At 42.1% G+C, this 24,251-nt stretch overlaps 7 protein-coding genes across 13 annotated transcripts in view; 5 read left to right on the top strand and 2 right to left on the bottom strand.

Moving 5' to 3' along the window:
• The first annotated feature begins 1,401 nt into the window (after positions 1–1,401).
• On the top strand, positions 1,402–4,437 carry LOC104801980 (protein FRA10AC1). 2 transcript variants are annotated; one of them, XM_010525372.1, is made up of 11 exons: positions 1,402–1,512; positions 1,585–1,652; positions 2,017–2,098; positions 2,364–2,447; positions 2,740–2,779; positions 2,891–2,936; positions 3,020–3,075; positions 3,536–3,603; positions 3,849–3,923; positions 4,032–4,099; positions 4,209–4,437. In XM_010525372.1, the coding sequence occupies exons 1-11, from the start codon at positions 1,457–1,459 to the stop codon at positions 4,301–4,303; spliced, it is 738 nt and encodes a 245-aa protein (XP_010523674.1). In that variant the 5' UTR covers positions 1,402–1,456; the 3' UTR covers positions 4,304–4,437. The 2 variants fall into 2 exon arrangements, with proteins under 2 accessions (XP_010523674.1, XP_010523675.1); XM_010525373.2 differs by lacking the exons at positions 3,849–3,923; positions 4,209–4,437 and having other exon boundaries at positions 3,972–4,056.
• Positions 4,438–4,747: 310 nt separating this feature from the next.
• On the bottom strand, positions 4,748–8,290 carry LOC104801978 (actin-related protein 7). Of its 2 annotated transcripts, none has more exons than XM_010525370.2 (7): positions 7,956–8,290; positions 7,469–7,684; positions 6,928–7,069; positions 6,091–6,335; positions 5,385–5,568; positions 5,207–5,274; positions 4,748–5,124 (listed from the first exon to the last, which is right to left on the bottom strand). In XM_010525370.2, exons 1-7 carry the CDS (start codon positions 8,031–8,033, stop codon positions 4,972–4,974), a joined length of 1,086 nt encoding a protein of 361 aa, XP_010523672.1. In that variant the 5' UTR covers positions 8,034–8,290; the 3' UTR covers positions 4,748–4,971. The 2 variants fall into 2 exon arrangements, with proteins under 2 accessions (XP_010523672.1, XP_010523673.1); XM_010525371.2 differs by having other exon boundaries at positions 6,091–6,332; positions 7,956–8,285.
• A 1,361-nt stretch (positions 8,291–9,651) lies between these two features.
• On the top strand, positions 9,652–10,902 carry LOC104801974 (DNA-directed RNA polymerases II, IV and V subunit 11). Its single transcript, XM_010525361.2, has 5 exons — positions 9,652–9,783; positions 9,855–9,944; positions 10,031–10,109; positions 10,334–10,429; positions 10,728–10,902. Exons 1-5 carry the CDS (start codon positions 9,731–9,733, stop codon positions 10,758–10,760), a joined length of 351 nt encoding a protein of 116 aa, XP_010523663.1. The 5' UTR covers positions 9,652–9,730; the 3' UTR covers positions 10,761–10,902.
• Positions 10,849–13,919, bottom strand: LOC104801975 (cation/H(+) antiporter 28). Of its 2 annotated transcripts, none has more exons than XM_010525364.2 (5): positions 13,751–13,919; positions 13,491–13,657; positions 12,412–13,416; positions 11,741–12,334; positions 10,849–11,639 (listed from the first exon to the last, which is right to left on the bottom strand). In XM_010525364.2, exons 2-5 carry the CDS (start codon positions 13,638–13,640, stop codon positions 11,016–11,018), a joined length of 2,373 nt encoding a protein of 790 aa, XP_010523666.1. In that variant the 5' UTR covers positions 13,641–13,657; positions 13,751–13,919; the 3' UTR covers positions 10,849–11,015. The 2 variants fall into 2 exon arrangements, with proteins under 2 accessions (XP_010523666.1, XP_010523665.1); XM_010525363.1 differs by having other exon boundaries at positions 13,491–13,661; positions 13,751–13,816.
• Positions 13,920–14,120: 201 nt separating this feature from the next.
• LOC104801976 lies at positions 14,121–20,036 on the top strand. 3 transcript variants are annotated; one of them, XM_010525366.2, is made up of 19 exons: positions 14,121–14,389; positions 14,883–14,957; positions 15,048–15,163; positions 15,295–15,409; positions 15,527–15,655; positions 15,791–15,838; positions 15,962–16,137; positions 16,252–16,448; positions 16,540–16,832; positions 17,036–17,185; positions 17,272–17,760; positions 17,862–18,008; positions 18,130–18,199; positions 18,462–18,595; positions 18,694–18,873; positions 18,990–19,133; positions 19,202–19,321; positions 19,413–19,616; positions 19,709–20,036. In XM_010525366.2, exons 1-19 carry the CDS (start codon positions 14,255–14,257, stop codon positions 19,844–19,846), a joined length of 3,060 nt encoding a protein of 1,019 aa, XP_010523668.1. In that variant the 5' UTR covers positions 14,121–14,254; the 3' UTR covers positions 19,847–20,036. The 3 variants fall into 3 exon arrangements, with proteins under 3 accessions (XP_010523668.1, XP_010523669.1, XP_010523667.1); XM_010525365.2 differs by having other exon boundaries at positions 14,229–14,389; positions 18,694–18,900; XM_010525367.2 differs by lacking the exon at positions 15,527–15,655 and having other exon boundaries at positions 14,123–14,389; positions 18,694–18,900.
• Positions 20,037–20,056: 20 nt separating this feature from the next.
• LOC104801977 (peptidyl-prolyl cis-trans isomerase FKBP42) lies at positions 20,057–22,956 on the top strand. 2 transcript variants are annotated; one of them, XM_010525369.2, is made up of 8 exons: positions 20,057–20,198; positions 20,464–20,510; positions 20,704–20,889; positions 21,261–21,350; positions 21,547–21,731; positions 21,961–22,083; positions 22,191–22,343; positions 22,436–22,956. In XM_010525369.2, exons 2-8 carry the CDS (start codon positions 20,474–20,476, stop codon positions 22,760–22,762), a joined length of 1,101 nt encoding a protein of 366 aa, XP_010523671.1. In that variant the 5' UTR covers positions 20,057–20,198; positions 20,464–20,473; the 3' UTR covers positions 22,763–22,956. The 2 variants fall into 2 exon arrangements, with proteins under 2 accessions (XP_010523671.1, XP_010523670.1); XM_010525368.2 differs by having other exon boundaries at positions 20,059–20,198; positions 20,461–20,510.
• A 536-nt stretch (positions 22,957–23,492) lies between these two features.
• Positions 23,493–24,251, top strand: part of LOC104803056 (protein OBERON 4) — a 4,756-nt gene continuing 3,997 nt past the window's right edge. Inside the window, exons 1-2 of the mRNA XM_010526932.2 lie at positions 23,493–23,609; positions 23,769–24,249. Coding sequence (XP_010525234.1) covers positions 23,587–23,609; positions 23,769–24,249 — 504 coding nt within the window. The 5' untranslated portion in view covers positions 23,493–23,586. The remainder of the gene's footprint in view (positions 23,610–23,768; positions 24,250–24,251) is intronic.

The following is a 24,251-nucleotide window of genomic DNA, read 5'->3' as shown; positions in this document are numbered from 1 at the left end:
AAAGAAACAGAAGAGAAAGAGAGCTAAAGGTACTTATGCTGAGCCAATGACCAGGTTGGCCTAGGAAGACTTGCACCCAGGTAAATGCTGCGGTCAACATACAGAGTAGAAGTAGGACACTCTCAATACACAAGGAAAATAATAGCCTTTCGGGAATGTATGTAAACATACTACAAGAACACGGAAGCGGAGAAATGATTGTTTGCGTTCTCCCTTGCCTGGAACATTCCCGGATGGTCCCTTGTATTATTTCCGGACCATGGCTGAGAGAATAACTGGTCGTTAAAGCATGACAAAAAAAAAAAATGATAGCACAATTTACATTGACTAGACTAGACTCATACCTTACTTTCATAGCTCTACGATCTTTGACAAATGATGGGTAGACTTTATCCTTCAAGTAATTATTTTTTATTTGTGCAAAGTACAATTCCGGAGCTCGAGGTTCAATGTGGTATTTCTTGTAAATAGGCACCCATTTTGTGATGTTTCTGAGTGCTTCAAATGTTAACATTTTGGCACTGGAAAAAGGACCTAAGGAAGAAGCAAAGATACATGTAAACAGCCGCCGGACAGTAAAAAGAATAATTACGAGATTGATAGGCATTTGATGAAAAACTATAAAAGAAGATACAGACAGCAGTTCACGTGAAGAATCATAAAACTCTCTAGAAACAAATAAATCGGTGAGGATCGTAAAATACACTTCAAGATCCATGTGACTAGGGGTGTAAAACGAGCCGCGGATCGCGGGCCGCCTCGTGAGTCGACCCATATTTTTCCGAATGGAGCTCAAAATATTTGAGCCCAGAAAAAACCGGGCCAAACGAGCCAGTCCATCACGAATCGGGCTCGTGGCGAGGAGCCGGACTGACTCGCGGGCCAAAAAATATATATTTTTTTAATTTTAATATTTTGTATATATTTTAAAATATTTTTATATAAAAATTATATTTTTTAATTACATATTTAGTTTGTTTTTGTTTTAAATTTTATTTTTGTATTATATTTTAAATATTTTTTAAATATGAAAAATAGTTTTAAATATCTTTAATACTAAAATTTTATTTTTAAAAACAATATATTTGACTCGCGGATCGGTTTGTTTAGTTCACGGACTAAGACGATATGAGTTGAGTTGATATATTTATAGCTCGTTAAAAAATGGATCGGATTGGACAGGATTAAAATTTTTTCAGATCAGAACGAGTCGGATTGGATTGGAGCCGGTCCGTTTTACACTCCTACATGTGACTACCACAAAGACGAAGGTGACTTGCTAAGGTACGAAAGTGGCGGAGCAAACTAATGGGGACTCCACTTCAAGATAAACGTCTGCAGTGCCGAATCGAGTCGTGTTTGTTGGGCTATTAGAATTGGGCTTACATACGGCCCAACCATTTTCTCAGTTGTCATTCGTAACCTGATCGCGAAGCTGCTGGACTCACCGAAGGTCATGGCTTCCTCGGCGTCTCTCAGATCCGACATCTACAATAGAGAAGAGCGGAAGCAGTTTCGTTCATTTTGCCTCCTCCAACCTCGTGTGTCTTTTTCACAATCTGATTTCGTCTTCTTCTTTTACAGGCAGTACCAAGCTTATATTCGTGGTCTGAATGCGTACGATCGGCATAACAAGTTTCTGAATGACTACGGTATCTTCTGCACTTCGTACAATCCGCCTGTGTTTTTCTGTCTTTAATTCTTGTTTCGGTTTGTACGCTTGATTATGGTTAAATATGCTGGGGCAATTTTGGGAATTGGACAAATATGTAGCACTTTTGTTTGTCCAAGTCTGTGTCCCAAATCAAAGTGACTGATGAACTGTCTTCTCCTCAGAGGAAGGAAGGAGGACCGTCAGCCTGTTCCGTTTCCATAATATGATTTCTTTACCCTCGAGTTTTTCTTATGATTCACGAATCACGATTGGCTGCTGTTCCTAGTTTCACCAGCTTTTCTCCAGTTGTTGTTCCTAAGGAAAGTCCCTTTTTCAATTCTCTTGACTTCTTCACTCCGCAGTTCGTTTCTATGGGAAGGAAAAGCCGACGGAAGTTAAGTTGCCGGTTAAAACCGACTATGACACACTAAGAGAAGGATATCGGTATGTTAATTTAAATTTCTGCACAATTTGTGTCGCCTATGTGGTTTCTTGGTTTCTCCTTCTAATCCAATTTGATCAGTACATTGTATTCTGAGTGTCTCGTCAAATTTCTTGTTGGATACTGTTTCATCTTTTCCCATGTCAACATAGAACTTTTGCTTATCATTGCTGATAAATAATAGTGACTTTTGTTTCTTTTAATCTTCTGATCTCTAAACTTCTGTGTTTTGAGTATTCTTCTTGATTGTGGGTTTATCCTGCAAAGGTTTATACGTTCAGAGGAAGATGATTTGAATGCTTCATGGGAGCAAAGGCTGGTCAAGCGATACTATGACAAGCTTTTTAAGGAGTATCCTTGAAGAAATGGTGTTGCTTCTCATTGCAAAGGACAATTACTGATTGTGGCAGATGTTTTGGCTAGTGGTGTATGATGCTGCCATTTGGAAAATGTTCATAGAGGTCTTCAGTAATTAGACTGTAATTTAATACCCTGTCTTGGTGCTAATAGAAGAATAGGAAACATAAGCGTACTGCATAATAGAAGAATAGGAAACATTTAGACTATTTATTAGGACCTTACTGAAATCTCCTGTATTTGTATTTCTTAATGCATCCTTGTTCATCTCCTTAACTTGTTAAAGATACTGCATAGCTGACTTGTCAAGATACAAGACTGGCCAGGTAAATGGAAAATGATCCTTTCTTGTTTCATTTCTATCTCCAGCTTCTGTCATAAGTCCCAAGTAGGTTACCTTAACTAAATTTCATTCAATTTTGATGTACTAACTCCAGATTGGTTTGAGATGGAGAACGGAAAGGGAAGTAATTTCGGGGAAAGGTAATATTCCTGCAGAGTCCGTTGGTCTGGGTTGCCTTTTAATAACATGAGAGAGAGTTTTGAGTGGAAATCTGCTCTGTCAGGGCAATTCGTATGTGGGAACAAACATTGTGATGAAAAGGAATTAGCTAGCTATGAGGCAAGTATCTTACCCTTTCTCGCTAATTAATCTTTTATCCTATTGGATGCTTTTAGTTTTTGCCACAACGTTATGGTTATACTTTTGGGCGGATCTTCAAAAGCATGGCAAAACTTGAGAAATTCAAGTCTAGCTCGGATCTTTCAATCTTCACTTAGTCAATTTAGAAAGCGACAGACCAGTAGACTCACCCTTAATGGAACGACTCTCTTAGTTACGCTGCTCCTCGACCTGAGTCCTCATGTCCGCTCGCTCTTCTCAGCCTGCGACCTAAGAAGTCTTAATTATGGTGTCGAAGTTTACTTTTATTCCATAGGTGTACCTTCTTCAATACAGGGAACGTTGGGAATATACTTTTTGCTCTTTTATCTTTCAATCTCTGCCATCATTGTAGGTTATGGGTTTCTATTATACTGGTGATTTTTTGTTATCCTTTCATTGAATGGCCGGAATGGTGCAGGTGAACTTTTCTTATCATGAAGCCGGAGAACACAAACAGGCGCTTGTAAAACTCGCAGCTTGTGAGAGGTAGGCATTCAATGCTAAGGTCGTTCATCTCTACATCTTTTGTATTTTCTAAATACGGGAAATTTGGAAACTGAATATCTACGAGGGCTTCCCTCTATTGCCAATGTGTATCATAGCAAATACTGACCCTTCTGCCGAGAAACTATTTCTTGGTTTTATGGGATAATTTTTCACTTGTGGGGTATCACTAGCTTGATTTCAAGTTGACAGCACCATTCCTCTTTTCATCTAACGTTTGCAATAAGATGTGCGGGGAAACTGCACTACAAAAGAAGAAAAGAGCATGAAAGATCAGAAAGGAAAGCTAAGAAACGGAAACGGTATTGATCAAATCCATCCTTGATTACTAAGAGGTTGTCTTGTTACAGCCAAACATCAATTATGCCTGTGCTTGGCCACGTTTAAGCTGAACTTCACTTGAGAAGCAGGGAACAATGGAGCAGTGAAGATAACAAAGATGCTGAGCACGAAGCATGTATTAGAGAGAAGAGAAAAGGTTGGGAAATTGCTAGAGTTCTCATGGCTTTAGTGGCTTATTCAATGGCCGTTGTGGATTTGTATCAAAGCAATTAACCAGAAATGCGAATTGAACATTGAATTTACAGGGAGGAAGGCGTCCAAGTCGGATGGTAAAAGGGGGATCGAGGATGATGAGAATTTCGATGAGTTCCTGGAGGGGATGTTCCCAAGCGATAAATAATAGCTCTAAAAAGAAGGCAATTGCTGTATAGGGAGTGAGTAAAACTGATGGGCGTGGAGTTGCTGAGTTTGGCATGTTTTTCCTATAAGAAAGTGGAATGGTTAAAACGTCATATATTTGGTTTGCCGTGGAGAGGTGTACCGTGTATAAGCGGAAAACCAGGTAAAGGCGGCACAGCTGTGAGTTAGCTTAGATTGGGGGATACAATCGACGAGAGAGACGGGCGTTGGCCGTCATTGTCGTTCCTTCTCTACTACAGACCACATAACAGACCTAAACCAAATCTTCACCTTTTATGGCCACTAAACCCACTCACTAACCCCACAGGTTCTTACAAATACACACCAGTCACTGAATCACCATTATACTGTTCGCCAATGATTTTCTTTCTTTGTAGATAATTCCTACTTGATTTGTAAGATTCATTTTCTTTCTTCAACATTAAACGTAGGATTTTGTGTTTAATAGCCCAAGAATAAAATACATTAAGTAGAGAAACAAAAAAAACCCTAAAACTAGAAAGAAAAAAAAAGAAGCAATTACGTTTAACCCAAGCAAGAATAAACACAACGTTTGCTAAGCAACGAATCTTATGCTACAATTTAAGAGATTTAACTTAGTGTAACAACGAATATAATGGAGAACAACATAGCAGAGGCTCAACACCGTCAGAAGCATTTCCTGTGAACTACAGAAGGCCCAGTCTCGTCGTAGTCTGCTTTAGTCACATGTTGGTTCTGGGGGAACACAACTTTGGCAAGTATAGCTCCTCCCACCCATGCCGAATACAAGGCCAAATTCTCAGGCATGTACTCCGGTGGCTGTACATAGACAAAATGTCGAGGAAGGTCTCCTCTTGAGTCCATTAGAAGAGCGTAAAAAATTACATAGCTTGGGATTTACCTTAACCAAGGCAGGTCGGATAGCTGATGAACACAGATTTGATTCTTTCTGAAATCTAGCTTCAAACCCTGTGAAGAATACAGCACGTTTCTGCCTTTGACCCTTGAAATTCCAAAAATAATCCAAGGCACTCTAAACGATCACAGTCAAAGGGTCCCAAGTTTCACAAGCAACTCACCTGTAATGGAGGTTGTACCACCACAAAGCACAGTATTCTCTAAGAGCTGTCGGTGGTTCTCAGATGACACCATAGAGATAATGCGGACAAGCTGCTCGACGATTCCATGCTCCTCTAGACCCAGTATTGACGGCTGGAACAGAGCTTCACCAACAGTGTATTTCTCCCGCCCAATGGTTATCACCTAAACCGTCCAGGCAAAGATAAAAAAAAAAAATCTACAGTTTCAGAAATGCTGCAACTAGACATGGCAGAAGCAAACAATAGTAAGGAAAGTACAGAGAGAGCATATGGAGTGAAAGGCACAACTGGGTCGTTGTCTGAGTTAAATCAGTTTCTTGAGCATGTAAGTAAACTCAATTGAAACTTTTGAAACTTGGAGTTTTCTGTTCTGAGTGTTGTTAACTGCACAATTGTAATTGTGGTGCTGAAAACTCTGTCACGGACTAAATCTGGGAACAACTCTATGGTGGAATAATTCACATGCATAGACACACCAAAACACTTATAATGGGAAAGAATACAACGTTACTCCAACATGAAAATCCAACCAATGCAAGACGTCAAGGAGACTCAAGAAAACAAGGGAAAATGTGCATAGTGCCTGTCCTGAACAGAAAACGATGGAGAGACTAGGAGGAAGAAAGAAGCAGATTCCGAACTCCGCTGGCAACACAACTGTAGTTATTGATCTATAGCCACAAACCTGTCCATCAGGAAGCGTATGCTGCTCCATTGCACAATTTCTGGCTTTCTCATACGAAACTTCATCCTCAGCACAACACGCATACTGCTCCTTCAATTTTTCAACATCAGACATGGTAAGATTCATCAATGGGTTGGATTTCCCAAGCTCTTGAGCAAATAGTTCTGTCAGATCAGTCCCACCAAGCTCAAACCGTTTTGAGGCAATGTGCTGAACAGCACCTTCAAGAACTGGGGCAATATCTGCTACAACAGAAAGAAATAAATATTCCAGCCACTGGGTGAGATATGGAGAGATCAATTATATGTTGAAACGCAATAAATACATGCTAACAGACAACATCACAATTACACAAACCAACTAGAAAAGCATGAGCTGCCTGTTCAATTCAAATATGAGAAAGTCCAACATCAGGACAAAAATATTGGCTAACGAAAATTTATCAGAGATCAAACCATTGAACATAAAACAGTTTCGAAACAAGAGGTATAACAAATATGAATTGCTCTAAACTTCATTATTGAACATACATCACGCAATACAAATGACTTTAAACTTCACTATTCAACATACATCGTACAATTCAAATTGCTATAAATTTTATCATCGTACATACATCATGCAATATAAATTGCATTAAACTTCATCACTGAACATGCATCAAGCAAGCATATAGTCCACATACACATAAAAAGGGGGAACAACAACAACAAATCGCCTTAATTTCAAGTTTATTTGGGATCGGCATTTTTCGTTTTCACTCATTTCGATTTTGGGTTAAATCCTCCAAGATTTGTAACAACTTCAGATCATTATCACAAAGGCCAAACGATATACCTATCTTCCCATGGCCAATATCAACAGTGCAACCCGAGATCCGGCCAACAGCATAAAGGGATAATACAGCTTGCTCCGATGCATAAAATCCAGAGACATTGAATGTTTCAAACATCAATTGCACTAATTGTTCTCTAATAGCCTGCCGAAAATAAACATTTGAGGAAAATAAGACCTATATTAGTTCACAGAAAAATCAGCACTATCGAGAATCGATACACAAATAGAAAATGTTTTGTTTGAATTGTTACATCCTACAAATGATGGAAACATAATGTGCATGGAAACTAAGCCGTTCAACTGCGCATATGGTTTTCAAGGGCTAATATCAGAGGAATGCCATACTCTGTGGTGTAGGCGTTCTTCTGTTACATGCATTGGGACATAAAAGGAAGTGAAAATTTGTGTCATACATCTAGTAGAATTGATTCTTATAAACTGCAGGCAAATGGAAATGAAACAGCAATTCGTTCATGTGAAGAGAGAATCCAGAATAGAAATCCAAGGGAATACAGCCAGAGAGAAAGCTGAAAAGCCGAACCTTGGGAGTAGAGAGTGGATCCGTGAATAGTATCTGGCCTTCATTTCCCTCCTCCCATCCAAGCCCAGTGTACACAACATATCGCAGCAAATCTTCCATGGCATCCCAATCCTTAATGAAGCCCCGTTCAATAGGATCGACAGTGACGTCCTCAAACACTGGGTTATCGGCTAAGGACCCGTCATCAAGCATGCGCTTCATTTGTGATGGAATTATCTGATAGGGTAACATAACAAAGCAAAATTTTATTCATGGGCTGTCATTGTTGAAACAGCGCAACAAACTTTTCTCCATTGACAAGAAGAAATTTAAGATGCACAGCGACCATACGAGCTTGAAACAAAAATAGGACTCTGAAACAAGCTACTCGAAGAGAATCTTTATGGCCAGGAAGAAAAGTTTGCTAACGGATTCAACAAAAAAAAAAAGTTTGCTAATGGATTCCATCTCCATAACTGAACGGAAACGGAAGAAAATATGGACGCACCATTGCAGGGGATTGGTCGGGGATAGCAGCTCCTGCTTTGAGGAGCTTGGAGCCCGCATCAACAACCAGGGCTTCCATCACTCCACAATCAAAACCCTAATTTCCCAACTTCCTATGTAAAACCCTGAATTGAAATCTACGACCTGGACTTTCCTAGCTCAGGCTGAGCTAATCTTTGCCCTTTTCTCTTCCAGCGGGGTTCGGGAGCTCCTTTTTTTTAAAAAAAATCTGTCGTCTTCTTTTAAATATTCTGCATTTTGTTTATCCGGGTGTTCTGTCCGATTAAATGTATTTGGTCGAAGGGAGAACAGGCGAGACCGAGCTACACATGCATTTCCCCTTGTCTTTTCTCTGTCTCTCGCATCCGTGGGTTTATTTTGTTAATATCCGAACACCCAAATCTATCCGCCGAATAATATATAAAATCGAGTTTGATATAATAATTTCTCAAAACCAATTCGAATTCGAAACCAACAAAAAATTCCTATCACAAATTAAAATCTTTTCCATAGAAAATAAAACTAAACCATCCAAATGGATAGAACCGAATTTAATATAAAAACTGAATGATTATGTTTTTTATTTAAATTCAAAATATATAAAAACCAGAATAAACAACCCGACCGATATAACCTGTTCACCGAGTAATATTTTCTTCTTCGTGCGTATAACCTGTTCCCATTGATTTATACACCATTATTTTATGTAAACTTTGATGCACACCACTAACCTACACGATGAAAGCAAAGCAATAGGGAAGTGTATGAGAAAGGATCTTTGTGAGGTCACAGGTGGGAAGTCTCCAGTGAAAGCACCACAGGATAAAAGACCAAGACTTCAAGCAGTTCCTGTGATACATGTTTTGCTGCAAGTCTCCAAGACCTCATCAGAATCTTTCGAAGAGGCCTGCCCCCTGCACACGAGGGAGAAACTGGTATCTCCTAAACAGAAGCATGCCCCCACTTGCCCAAACAATATACGAATAGAGTCGAGAAGGATTGACCCACCAGACGAATTGGTAGCTACATGGAGTATGTAACGAGAGAACATCGGCAGAAGAGTAAGGCGAACTTTGGAACGCTGGACGTGCTCTGCGTTGAAACCCCAACGCCCCATGCCTCCTTCAAGCACACCTCCTTGTCTTTCCGACAACGAGCATTAGCACATTCGCAAATATTACCAACGGCCATTGGACGATCCACACACAACCAAAAAAATAATTACCATGAAGTGGGCAAGCTCATTGTGATTGGAGTTTTCGGTTTCAACGAGTTCCATTTTGATTTTAGTTCTGCCTCCCGTTCGGTTACAGTTAATTTGATTTGATTATTTTGGATTTCATTTGATTTTAATCAACTCGGTTTGGATTAACTCAAATTCGGTGTATTCCATCTTTGATTATTTCGAATTTTAAAAATTCATTATTAAACCGTTATTTTATTTTAATTCAGTTTAGATATAAACCGATCAGTCAATTCGCTTATCTGATAACTAAACCGTTTGCCCAACTCTCTCCTTTAAAAAAAATCCAAAGGAAAAAGAAAAAATCAATTAAACCTTGACAAAATTTATAGGTTTTAATGGGGTCAAACTGAAACGCCCTAATTTATTGGTTTCTCGGCTGAATCCTGACCACTAAGGACTAGACACGTGGGAAATTTTGCTTGGAGGTATTAAAAAGAAGCGTCGAGTCCGCCTATGTTTTTTTCTCCTCCTCCCGACTGCGGAAATAGCTTGGGTAGCGGAGAGAAGGCGACGTAGGACGGACAACCGCCATGAACGCCCCCGACCGATACGAGAGATTCGTCGTCCCTGAAGGAACCAAAAAGTAAGATGTCTGTATTCTTTAGCTCAGTCTCTCTCTGCAGGTTCGCATAAAACTCTTCCCTTTGATTTTAGGGTTTCGTATGAGAGGGACACGAAGATTATCAACGCTGCGTCTTTCACGATCGAGAGAGAAGACCACACCATCGGCAACATTCTCCGCATGTATGCCTCCCTGTTTGCTTAGGTTTACAAGTCTTTCCCTCAAGCCAAAACCCTAACCTTCGCTGCCTTTTTTTTTTTCCGATCAGGCAACTGCACCGTGACGAAAACGTTCTCTTCGCTGGCTACAAGCTGCCCCATCCTCTTCAGTACAAAATTATAGTCAGAGTATGTTTTGTCTCTGCCTCATTTAAGATTTTCCTTTGTGAAAGTCCCTAACCCAGAACAGTATAGAACATATTGAACCTTAAAGAGAAAATACAAGGAGGTTTATGTTTTTAGCTTGTCTTTTCTATTCTTTTGTCCGAGTCCTTGTAGGATTTTAATCAATTATTGATTATGGAACGATTGAGAGAATGGCCGTTCTCGTGGTTATCTACTTTCTATTGCAGATACACACGACAAGCCAGTCTTCACCGATGCAGGCCTACAACCAGGCCATCAATGACCTGGACAAGGAGCTGGGTTATTTGAAGAATCAGTTTGAGGTTTGAAATCTCTCTGTCTTGGATTTGAAAGTCTTATTGGCTTAATGTTTGAAATTGATGTTGTAATTGCTCTCCTGTTTCTTGGCATTTGCTTAGCTTGTAGGTGAAAGCTGGATTATGTGTTAGAATTTATGCTGGTTTTCTGTCATGCAGATCTTGTAGAGGTTGTGATGGTTTTGGGAATATAGCTGGGTAGTGGATGTTCATGATGCCGATTCTGCCATCAAATTACAACATATTATTGATGTTTTGTGCGGGAGGCCTTACCATCTTCCCATTTTGATTTTTTGTTTTTCAGGCGGAGCTGGCCAGGCTCTCGAATCAGTATTAAGAACCTAGATTTCCAAGCTGCAAAGAAAGAGAGGAAGGGGATTGTTTTCTAGTAACTGAGCCAAATGCTTGTAATGCTGGCGATGTGCTAACCTGAGAACTCTCTCCGTCTATAAAAAATCAGATAAACTTATTGTATGGTATTCCATATGCGTCAGACGTTATCACGCTGCTACTCTACGGTTCTGCCTAAAAGATGTCTCTTACTCTCGGGCTAACGTACAAAGTGTGGCATAAACTATTACATACAATCCGATCACATGATGGAGAAATCGTCATGAAGCCCTTCGAGCTGGCCACGCGTGCGCTGTTGTTGAATGATCAGGACGGACGTGCTGTGGGAGAAATCAGAACCTGAGAGAACATCCCCTATGGGACCAAGTTCAGGACATTGCTGCCAGTCGTTCAGACCAACCGTCAGCATGCTATTGGCACGCCTCCCGCCCCTCCCCACAATCACAAGCCCGTATTCCCCGTCTAGGGACTTGAGAGTCGTGAAAGTCTCGGATGAGTTGGCCAAATGCTTCTCCATGTAGGTCACACGTCCTCCGGTGGCGATGTACCTCTCGTAGAACTCAGCAAAACACTCATCGTCCAGCTTCATCTCCTCCTCTTGTTCTGCGGCACTCTCTCTATTTAGTATGTTACTGCGTTTTGGAGGGTTCTGAGAACTCTTGTCTTCTAGAAAACGTATCACTTTCAACTTCACGACTGAGTGACGGGCAAGACGTGCAGCAAAAGCAAGAGCTTCCCGATCATCCCGGCCACCTATGAATATTATAGCCACATCCATGGACGCTCCTGGTCTCCATGCTTCCTCCATTTGGCCAAACGATCTGTCCACTAGAATTCCCACCGAACAAGGTGCATTCTTAAGAATCTGTCCAAAAACGAAATATATCATGTCACATTACATCTCCTCCTCCCATTTTCTACAAAGAGTACATATTTCATGTTTTATGGTTATCTTATCTTTCATACCTTGCGGTTGACGTAACGGAAGCCAGCATGGCCGGAGTCAAGAGTTCCGTCAGTATTGCGACCTTTATGGAAGGGAAGAATGATGATGGAAACCATGAGTTCATCCGCCAACCCGCAAACATCGTGTGCCATCGTAGTAAACGTGGACAAAGCAAGCATTCGGCGTACGGTGACGCCTTGACCACTCCGTAACTCCGTGTATCCATTAACCGCCGTCGTTATGGTGTCTCTCATCTCCGTCACTGAATCATCTGTCACTGTTAATGATGACGCTCCATTCACCCTCTGTATCGTGGCCGCGATCTCATCCGTTAGTTCTACCATGTCAGTGGCGTAGAAAACAGAGCCAGGCTCACGTCCACCATGACAGATCTCCATGAGGTTGATGGTGGAGCCGATGTTATGTGCCCCGTGGAGGCCGATCATGACCCTAAGCTCATTGGTTGGGTCAAGCCACTGAAGTGCCATGATGTGCACCGGCACGCGCTTCCTTGCTCGTTTGATGATGTCTTTGACTACATAGGGGGAGTAACCAACGGTGATGACAATGATTAAAATGATCACCGACCCGGTGGTGTTGGTCACCGATTTTGTCTGCACTTTGCGACAAATCTTTTTAAGAAACACTAAAGGAGAGGAGTAATCGCAAAGAGGGAGAATAAAAAGCTCACCCTGATGGCGAGTGCGGCCAAGAAGACGTGGAAATGGCCCTTGGCAGTGAGAAGCAATCCGAGGGAGGCGGTCTCAGGGACATGGTAGCCGAGCAAAGCCCCACAGATAACGGTTCCAACGACTTTTCCAGCAATGACAGTGAGGAGGAGGGAAAAGGCTCGGACCCATACCATCTTGTCACGCCAGGCAAAGTCGCTCATATGAGTCATGAAGCCGACCCAGAAGAAGAAGACGGGGTAGAAGACAGTGCCGAGCAAGTAATTGATCTTGTTGATGATCCATTTGGACATTCTGCCGTGGTTGGGGAGGAAGAGGCCAGCGGTGAAGGCGCTGAGGATGGGATTATACTTGGATTGAGGGGCCCAAGTGGGGAAGGTGCAGATGAGGACGATGAAGGCTAGGGACATGACGAGGTGAGAGCCCTTGAGAGGTTTGCCCTCGGGGTTCTCGTTGTTGACCCAATTGAGGAAGATGGGGGAGACGATGGCAGTAAAGGTAGCCTGAGCAAGGAGCAAGGAGATCATGAGGAGGAGGCGGAAGAAGCGGTGGAGAGGCTGGGGAGGAGGCTTCTCGGTGGGGAGAATGATGAAACCGAGGCAATAGAAGAGGGTGGAGACCATGTCGGTGTGAACACCAGCAGAGGTGGCGAGCTTGCCGATGTCGGATTTACGGATCTTGAGGTTGGAGATAAGGCGGGTGAGGACAGGGGAGGCGGTGCCAGAGGCCATGAGGGAGAGGGCGAGCGGGAAATTGATGGCGGAGGAGGTGGTGAAGCGGAGGAAAGGGGTGGTGAGAATGGCAAGGAGGAAAGTGGTGAACATTCCTGAGTAAGCGATGAGGGCGTCTTTGGTAGGGGGTCGGATGAGGACACTCGGTCTCATCTCCAGACCCAACACGAACATGTGACAGATCATTCCAAACTCTATGATGTTGTTCAATGTTATGGAGTAGGGACCCAAGAAGGCCTCCCGGATTTTGGGAAGATTGCCCAGTACTATCCCTATCTGCCAATACATTCATATAGATATGATCAGAATGACCACCATCCAAAATCATCGTCATCATCAATGGGACTTACAGCGAAATCGGTGGTGAGGTAAGGCTGTGGCTTCATCAGATGGTGCACCACGCTCCGCGTCACAAAGATGATGATAAATCCCACGAACTTCCACGCCTCTTCCGGCTTGTCGAAGTTGAGGAACCAGTTGTCTGCGCACGCCGTCGCCATTCTAATGTCGGATCGAGCTTTCTTGCAGATGACGTAAACCGTTACGTTTTATTTATTTATTTTTTTAATTTTGGGGTTTTGATAGAAGCAAGGGACGTCATTTGATTTACCTCTCCCAAAATTAACGCAGCCTCTTCCGCATCCCGCTCCCCCTACATTCCCGTCAATTCTCTCTTTTCTTCTCCACCCTTTTTTATACTTTACAACTGCTGCTCATTTCATTTGCATATCCATACTCCAACCTTCATGATTCGTGCTTATTCTATCCTAGGCTTGTCTTCCCCTCTTCCTTGTACTAAACGACCCATCATAATCAACCCCCCTTTTTTTTTCCCTTGATTTAAATTAAATCCTCGGTTACCAACAAAAATTCAATGAGGGAAAAAGACTATAAATAGTCGACGAGGAGAGAGGAGCAAAATTCGTTTCCTCTTTTCTTGCTGATTCCAGAATTGTCTTTTTCCTGATTCATCTCCCTCTCTCTTCCTCATTTCAGGTTTCCACATTTACCTTGCGATTAATCTCCAGAATCCCTTAGTTAAGCGGATCCTGTATTTGATTCGCGATGAGGGTGTGAATTTGGAATTGTTCAAGTTCTGCGACGGGGGAGAGAAATGGGGGTCGTCTCCAGGACGGTGTTCCCTGTGTGCGAGAGCCTGTGTTGCTTTTGCCCTGCTTTACGCGCCAGATCTCGACATCCCGTTAAACGCTACAAGAAACTGCTCTCCGACATCTTCCCAAGATCCCCGGTTCGTTTTCTTCTTCTTTAAGAAATCTCATGCGATTATGATTTCAACTATTTTGCCCCCTCGAATCATAGGCTTTGTGGCGAGCTCTCGTGTTTGTCAGAATACAGTGACGAGTTCAATTTAGATTGTCAAATGGTTGTTTCTGCTCCTTTTCGCGGTTAGGTTAAATAGGATAGTTTTGCAACCTAGTATGAGCCATTTTCATGCTCCGACTACCTTCAACCGCTGTTAACTAGTGAAATGTAAATCATGTGACACCGCATTATATTCTTTGTAGTATTATATTATCCAGACCATGTTACGCCGCATTACCACATAGTCATTTGTGGTATTAGATTCTGGGCAACCGAGAGCTGAAGAATCCTTTACAGCGCAAGCTGTTTAAGCATCTTCCCTCTTTACTAGCTTCTGCTTATTTGCCATGCGAATTTCACCTTAAGTTTGCCAGTAACTGCTAACTGTACCAGTTCATCTTATATGTCATATTTGGCAGGATGAGCAGCCAAATGATCGGAAAATCAGTAAACTGTGTGAATACGCTGCGAAAAATTCTCTTCGTATACCTAAGGTGAAATCCCCAAGCTCTCCTTTGTTTGTTTGAAACTGGTGTTTCTCTTTCTTCCAAATTGTAAGCCCTGATTCGGTATATTGCTCTCAGATTACAAGGTCTCTTGAGCAAAGGTGCTACAGAGATTTGAGAATGGAACAATTCCACTCTGTGAAGATTGTCATGTGTATCTACAAGAAGCTGCTGGTTTCTTGTAAGGAGCAAATGTATGTTATGTTTACTCGTTCAACATTAAACCGCTAGAGATACGCTGGATGAAGCCAGACACCACCAAATAGTAGTGTTATTCTATTTCAAAACTTACTATACTTTTGTTTTTATACATTATGTCTGACAGGTCGTTGTTTGCTAGTAGCTACCTTGGCCTCATTCACATTCTGCTAGACCAGACTAGGCACGATGAAATACGCATCTTAGGTTGCGAAGCTTTATACGATTTTGTTAACAATCAGGTGCGAGTCTCTTAGCAATTTATGTATCCCGCGAAATTCTCATGTTGTACTCTGCAAACTATATTATACGTTGAAACTTTTAAGTCTGATATCCATGATCTGTTATTGGTCGTCCAGACAGATGGTACCCACATGTTTAACTTAGATGGGTTGATCCCAAATATTTGTCCATTAGCTCATGAAATGGGAGAAGAAGAAAGGCCAAGAAATTTGCGCTCTGCTGGACTTCAAGCTCTTTCATCAATGGTAGTATAAATAATTTAATTTATATATTCATCTAGACTGCTATCTCTAAAATAGATTTTGGGCTCTCTGATGATGACCGGGAGTTGATTGAAAGTTAGATAATTGGTTCTGCTGGACTAATAGCTTCTTCCTCAGGTTTGGTTCATGGGAGAATTTTCACATATATCAGTTGAATTCGACAATGTAAGTTTCCCGCAGCTTGTCTATGGAATTCACAACCAGTCATTTCAATAAGTAATCACAATATTTCATCTTTGTCAATTGATGCATAACATTTATAACAAATCGTTCATCCTTTGGTTGCAGGTCGTTTCAGTTGTATTGGAAAATTATGGAGGCCTTAATCAAGTTTCACTCGCTGTAGCCAATCAAGACAGCGGGACTGCTTCTATTGATAAAGAATTTTCTTCTACAGAAGCTGAAACAAGGATAGCTACTTGGAGAAGCATTGTGGATGACCGAGGCAAGGCAGTTGTATCAGTGTAAATCCTCTACCCCAGCCTCCTCTTGGATGCGTCACATTTCACTATTGCATGCATCAAATTCATAGAATATATATGCTAGGAATTCCTTTTTCTAATAAGAGAAATGGACAGGGAAGATGCTAAGGATCCCAAGTTTTGGTCGAGAGTCTGTCTGCACAATATGGCAAAGTTGGCAAAAGAAGCAACAACTGTGCGGCGTGTCCTGGAATCACTCTTCCGGTATTTCGATAACAATGAAGTTTGGTCCACTGTGGATGGTCTTGCTCTACTTGTTTTGCAGGACATGCAGTTGCTGATAGAACGATCCGGTTTGTGTTCTACCCCGTTTGGTCCATTTGATTTTGGATTTTCCAGTCATGTCAGACGCTGATATCGAATTGTGAGTGCTCTCAACTGCAGGGCAAAATACACACTTTTTGTTGTCCATGTTGATCAAGCATCTTGACCACAAGAATGTTTTGAAGAATCCTCGAATGCAACTGGACATAGTTTGTGTTGCTACTGCACTTGCTCGACAAACTAAAGTTCAGCCATCCATGGCAATAGTAGGTGCACTGAGTGATATGATCAGACATCTGCGGAAGAGCATCCACTGCTCACTTGATGATTCTAATTTAGGGGATGAGATGATCCAATATAATCTAAAGTTCGAAGCTGCAGTTGAAGAGTGCCTCGTGCAGTTGTCACAGAAGGTAACTCTTATTATCCTCATAAATAACCTCAAGTTTGGTTCGAGGGTTGTCTGCATAAGACTACATATGGTTTGATAATTTTGATCCATCTGAGATCCGCAGGACACATGGTAGGCATATCTCAGTTGCATCATAGTAGTACTATTTTTTTCCTTTACATCTTTCTCAATAAAATACATGACCGATAGTCTTTCAAAAGGCAGGTAGGAGATGCAGGTCCCATCCTTGACATAATGGCTGTCATGTTGGAAAGCATGTCAAATATTACAGTAATGGCGAGAACACTGATTGCTGCAGTTTTTCGCGCAGCGCAAATTATAGCAGCTATACCGAATATATCCTATCAAAACAAGGCAAGAAACCTTTACCTTGAAGTTCCTTTCCCCAACATGTGACCATAGTGCCAGGTAATATGCAGATAATATGAAACCTTTCTCAGGCTTTTCCAGATGCACTTTTCCATCAGTTGCTTCAAGCTATGGTCTGTACTGACCACGAATCAAGGATGGGCGCCCACCGTATATTTTCAATTGTTCTCGTCCCATCCTCTGTTTGCCCAAATTCAGTTCCTAAGTCCAGAAGGCCTGCTGATATACAGAGGACATTGTCAAGAACGGTGTCCGTGTTTTCTTCTTCTGCTGCACTATTTAGAAAACTGAAGGTGGAATCAGATAAATCCACAGAGGATACTGCAAAGGTTAACAGAGTTTCGACACTTAATAGATCAAAGTCAAAATTCACCAGAGGTTATAGCATAAAGGAACATCAAGCATCAGAATATTTTGATGATGACGATGAGCCAAAGAACAATAGTAATTCAGTGTTGAGCAAGCTGAAGTCGAGTTATAGCCGAACTCGTAGCTTGAAAAAAAACCCGTCATCAGTAGTAGCAGATCAAAATGCTACTGGAAATTCATCTGAGAAACCAGTATGTCTCACTCACGTCGTCCATAGCTCATGCAAAATAATCTTTTTTCAACTGTCATTTTTTCTTATCACATTTCATGCTTTCCAACTGAAATTTGCCAGGTGATACCTCTTAGATTGAGCAGCCACCAGATTACGCTCTTGCTTTCATCAATTTGGGTGCAGTCCATGTCTCCTCAAAACATGCCACAAAATTATGAAGCAATTGCTAATACATACAGCCTAGTATTGCTATTTGGGCGAACCAAGGTACAACAGCAAAATATCTCGTTTTTGGGCAACAATATAGGCCGGCTTTTACGTTCATGCCCCACATTTAAAATAACCTTTTCTCGTTGAATAATGAACTAGCTACGATTATGTAATGTAGAACTCCAGCAATGAGGTTCTGGTCCGGAGCTTTCAGCTGGCGTTTTCTTTGCGAAATATTTCTCTTGGAGGTAGGATTTCCGCATTTCAGCTCTCCAGATTATCACTTGATATTCTTATGCGCTTAGAAAGGAAACAAATCGGTCACACTTTCTAAAAATGTTGAGAGAGAATGGCACACTGGGATTCTGTCCCTTTTTGTTTTTGGCGTGGATACGGCTTGATTAACATCTTAAGTGTATCTGTTATCTGGAAACATTTTCTTGCAGTCTTTTGCATCTGATCGTCATGAGAAGTGTCAATTCCTTTTTAACAAATCAGTTTCTGTTGCAGCTCTAGGATCATTGCAGCCGTCACGCCGCAGATCTCTTTTTACTCTGGCTACGTCCATGATTATTTTCTCTGCAAAAGCCTTTGACGTCCCTCCTCTTGTTAATAGCGCAAAAGCTGCACTAAATGAAAAAACGGTAGTTAGCACATCTGCTACATTTTGTCTCATCAATGTTTTTATATGTGTTATGCTTTGATGACTGTGTGATCTGATAGAAGACATTCTGGAAATTAGGTAGACCCATTTCTTCAGTTGGTGGAGGATTGCAAATTAGATGCTCTTTTTTATGGGCTGGAAAATCAACCTGAAAAAAAATATGGATCGAAAGAAGACGATGATGATGCCTTGAATTCACTTGCAGCTATTGAAGAGACTATCCAGCATCAACCTAGAGAATATTATGCAACCATGATAGTGAAGTTTCTTGGGAAACTATCAGATGTAGTTGGAATTCTCTGTCTCTCTTTCTAACACTGGGGGTTCTGGTGGCGTTTCAATTACCTACTTACGATGTCGAGGTTTGTGTGCAGCAAAATGCGTGGTCTATAAAAGAGCAGCTGGTTGCTGATTTTATACCAGATGACGGATGTCCGGTGGGAGCGCAATTAACAGAGACACTGGTGCAAGAAGTATACCAGAGTGAAGAGAAAAGGGACAAATCTCAAGCAACATATGTAAGGGGGATCCGCATCTTCCATTCAACATAGATATGGTGATGAACTTATTTTTCTTGAAATGGCAGGCTGAGCCTCCTTTGCTTGTGCCTGGAAGTGATGCATTGTCCAGTCCACACCCGGAACTGGACGCACAGCCGAGCGTTAACAAGCTGTCTCTCTTGAGCATTGACGAACTTCTCAATGCAGTAAGTTTGACGCCGTTTTTTTCTCAATACAAAAGTAGTAAAAGAAAAAAGAAGAGAGAGAGCTGAGAAAGGCAGGGTTTGGATGAAGCAGGTGTCGCAGACGACAGCACAGTTGGGGAGATACTCAGTGACAGAGCCACCAGAGATGACGTACAGCGAAATGGCGGGGCACTGTGAGGCACTTATGATGGGGAAGCAGGAGAAGATGTCATTCATGGGAAGCAATAACAACATGATGGTCCACTCAAATCACAATTGTGCCAGGAGGGAGGAGGAGGAGCTGCGTGTTTCCATGGTAATCTTCTTGTCTCAGTCCTTCCCTTGTATTTTGTATGTCTCCAACTGGGATATTTGTCCAATGTCTTGTATATTTTTTTTGGGCGTTAGACGGGGAATCCGTTCGTACAAGAGAAGAGGGAGAGGGAGAGGGTAATTGCGGGGGAGTACCAACATCATCATCATCACTTCAACCCTCCTCCCTCCACCCCCTTTGACAACTTCCTTAAAGCCGCCGGTTCCTCCTGATTCTTCTCTCTCCTTTTTGCCATTGTAATCACACGCGCGCACACAGAGAGTCACATCGCTCCTCCCTTAATTATCAACTCATGCAATTCCAAATTTATATACCTGTATGTATTTTGTTAGATCCGTGTTCGGACATTTCTTGTAACGCTTGACTTGTCTCTCCCTTTAATTAAGAATTTCTCCTTTGATCCACACGCTCCACGAGGCGCGTCCGGTCTCCGATGCGGCTGTTTTTGTTGGGTGAAAGAGAAAAAGAAATTCTAACCAGTTACTTTCTCCCTCTCGATCCAATCTTCTTCGAATCACACCCGTCTCTTCTTCTCTGTTTAGGTCACTGATCTCTCCAACTCCCGTAAGTTTGTTCTCTCTCTCTCTCTCTGTGTTTGGTCGCCATGAAATTATCTACCTCAGGATACATGTTTGTCGACAATTACAGTCGGTTTTTTCCTCTTTGTTCAATAAGAAGCAACCATTGTTTCCTTCTTTTCGAGGGTTGTATCGTTGCTATGAAGCTCAATTAAAGGAACTCTGGCAAATCGGCAAAACGGATTGTTCACTACTCTTTTGCCATCATCTCGACATCATCCTAACAGTCTCTTTTGATTTCCTGACAGCAGTCTGGAAGTAATGGCTGATTCTCCGGAAGAGCAGGATCCAACACATGGTTAGTCTACCCTCTTTTCTGTTTCCGGGATATATGTCTCCTTTTCTGGCAATTCGTTAGCTGTTAGGTTTGAAGCACTGTTTTCACCTTGTTCGATTCTAAGATCTCCTCAATCAGATTCGGTAATGGTGTCATAGTCGACGTACGTTGGAGGTGTACAAGTAGAACTGATATTGGTTACTGCTGCGTTTAGGTCGAGGAGGAGAAGAGAAGGAAATAGTGGCCGAAGGTAGTGACCTTGTGCATGGAGAGCCTTTTCCAGATGGTAGTGGCCCCCCTAAAGTGGATACCCAAGTGGAGTTCCTGCATGAGAAAGTCACCAAGCAGATCATTAAGGAAGGTCATGGTTGCAAGCCATCCAAGTACTCCACGTGCTTCTGTAAGCACCATCTTACAAAGTTCAGGAATTTGTTTTTAGTTGCAAGCTGCAAGATTCTTCCGATGTTAATATCCTCGGTATTTATTTTCTTTTATCATTCTACTCAGTGTAACGTAGTTAAAAGATGTAGATAGTCGTGATAAGCTCTGGTGGTCAGTGATAGAGCAAGTACACTGATTCCTTTGCGTGTTCTCTGTTCATGATGGTTTCGTGAAGCGGAACTCTTTTTTTTTTCTTAAATTGTTTGCCGGTGGCTTCCTGATGCATGACCAACCGTTTGTTTGATTCTTTCTATTTGAAATTTCATTTTCTGATGCATGACAGTTGTTTGTTTGATCCATTCTCTCTGATCATTCCATATTTTGCCATAGTGCACTATAAGGCATGGACTAAAAGCACTCGGCATAAGTTTGAGGATACATGGCAAGAGCAACAACCTCTTGAATTGGTTCTAGGAAAAGGTATTTTTCTCTCAACTGCTTCCCTCTTTTTAATTGCAATCATCGTTGATGAACTGCTGAGTCAACTTGGTGCTAAGAATAAAATGAAGCGGCCTGTACTTTTATCTTCATATCTGATTTGTCCATCCTAGTGCTACCATATGAAAATTGAACATACCTACTTAAGAAATGAGATTTGTTTTTGTGTGTGTAACAGAGAAGCAAGAAATGACTGGTTTAGCTGTTGGTGTTTATAGCATGAAGTCTGGTGAACGTGCTGTCTTGCATGTTGGCTGGGAACTGGGCTATGGGAAAGATGGCAGCTTTTCTTTTCCAAATGTTCCTCCTATGGCAGACTTGTTATATGAAGTTGAACTTATTGGATTTGATGAAGTTAATGAGGCAGGTTTTTTATGACATCAAACAAGTATTTATTTTAAAATATCTAACAACAGAAGGGGGAGCCTTGGCGCACCGGTTCAGGTGTTGTTGTTGTGATCTAGGGTCACGGGTTCAAGTCATAGAAGTAGGCTCAACAGGATGTTTTGGGCACCAGGCTGCCCCCAATATCAAACTCCAAAGCTAGACTTCTTCTCTTGATTTCCTTACTTATGGTGATGAAATTATACAGGGAAAGCCTCGTAGTGATATGACTGTTGAAGAAAGGATTAGCACAGCAGACAGAAGAAAAATGGACGGAAATGCTCTGTTTAAGGAGGAGAAACTGGAGGAGGCAATGCAGCAGTATGAAATGGTTATAGACTTGAGCCTTTTAAATGGTCTAAGTTTTGACGTTTAAAACTGCTTGATAATTCTCCTTCTGTGTTTTCCCATTTTCACGGGTCATGGCTCTCTTCTCAGGCCATAGCATACATGGGCGACGATTTTATGTTTCAGCTGTATGGAAAGTACCGTGACATGGCCTTAGCTGTTAAGAACCCATGCCACCTTAACATGTCAGCTTGCCTCATAAAGCTGAAACGGTACGAAGAAGCAATAGGTCACTGCAATCTGGTGAGTTAATAAAATACTTGAAACATTCTTTCAAGAATCATTGCCATTGGGTGCTTCTTCGGAAAACTTTGATTGGGCTGTAATTTTGTTAGGTGTTAATGGAGGAAGAAAATAATGCGAAGGCATTGTTTAGAAGAGGGAAGGCGAGGGCAGAGCTTGGACAGACGGAATCCGCACGTGAAGATTTTGTCAAGGCACGAAAGTTTGCTCCGGACGACAAAGCAATCACAAGAGAGCTGCGTGCACTTTCAGAAGAAGAGAAAGCGCTGTATCAAAAGCAGAAGGAAATATACAAAGGGATGTTTGGACCAAGACCAGAAGCAAAGGCAACGAAGGAGAATTGGGTGATAATGTTGTGGCAGTGGTTGGTATCTCTCTTCTATCAGATCTTCAGAGGCCAGAGAGTGAAAACAGACTAAGGTCGAGCAACTCTTTTCTATTTTATTTTTAATGCCAAAAATAGTCGGACAGAAAAAATGTTGTGTTTTCTCTTCTCAGCGTCGGAGGCCTTACTATTCGGTCTCTTAACATTACATTTATCTTACTTAGTATAAGCTTTTGCTTAATCAAAACTGCTGTGATCTATGAAATCAACTGTCGGCGTGTTTCTTGCTCCAAGGGTTCTCGTTATTACTTGTTCTCTCTTTATAGAGTGGAAGTGCTCGTAAAATACTGCAGAGCAACAAAGGGTTTATGCAAAAGCCATCCATCCCTCTGTTTGTATCCAAAACAAATCCCTTTTGTCTCTCACAGGCACCCGTGGTTTACCATTTTCCTAAGTACTGTTTGCTCTTTCAGTGTTCCACAAATGTATACTTTGCATCCCAACTTGGACAGTAACAGTGCGGCAAGTCAACGCAAGGGCAACCAGTCTCTTTCTTTTCTTGTAAAACACACACGCACACATCGCATGCCACGTGTAATCTTGACCTTTCATAGGACACGCGTTTCAATCGCCTCGGACCTATCTATCGGTCGGACATCCGCCACACACATTGTGACACGTGTACAAATGAGGGCAGTTTTACAAGTAATACCATCCGCGACAATCTAGGCGGGCGTGGCAGGAGCTGTAAATAAAAGGTAAAAGAGAGGGCAAAACCAAACTTTTCTCGATTGCTTTTCCCACTGAGTTTGACTTGTAATATTCCATTTTCTCCCTTCGTTCAGCTTCGCTTTTCTTCTTCCCAGAGGATTCGTATATAAAAGCCGCTGAATCTGCGAGTTAGGGCTCTCAAAGACGATGAATTTGGGGCTATTTTCCAGGTACTCTTCTTCTGCTTCCCACCTTCTTACGTTTTCCCTTCGTCTTCTCGTCTGATTTCGACCGCCCGCAGAAACCCTAGCTCTGTTTAATCCAACATGAATGCTGTTGAAACCTCTGTGTCGTTTTGCTGTTGATGCATCTCGCATCTTCATCTGAAGCATGAAGAGACTAAGATCGAGCGACGACCTTGATTCCTGCCATGATAAGAATGTTGGCAGAGAAACCTCCAACTCCGACCGCCCGGCTTCTTCCTCCCACCGGCCTTTCTTCCACAAGTCCTCCTCCGGCAAGGGTCCTATCTCGCCCTCTAGATACGACCGTAACCGTCAGCCTTTCATGTCTGGCGACGATGTTGGCTACTCGAGGGGTTTGTCCCGTAGGCGATCCGACCGCGACTTTGATGGTGGCTTTGATAGTAGACGGAAAGATATGGATCCTCGCTACAGAGAGGACAGGCTTTATCGATCTGAAAGCGCTTGTTTCGCGAGGAGGGACTTTCCCAAAGGATCCCGTTCTGAGAGAGATAGGCCGAGAAGGGAAGGAAATGTTTCCTCCTGGAGAAGGTTTGGTGGTCGAGTGAAGGAATTCGGCCTCGAAGAGAGGGAAAGAGCGGGTTTCAGTTTGCGATTGAGGGATGGAGA

This window comes from Tarenaya hassleriana, unplaced genomic scaffold, assembly GCF_000463585.1.
Source record: "Tarenaya hassleriana unplaced genomic scaffold, ASM46358v1 Cleome8, whole genome shotgun sequence".
Lineage (NCBI taxonomy): Eukaryota > Viridiplantae > Streptophyta > Magnoliopsida > Brassicales > Cleomaceae > Tarenaya > Tarenaya hassleriana.
This window is presented reverse-complemented; position numbering and strand designations above follow the sequence as displayed.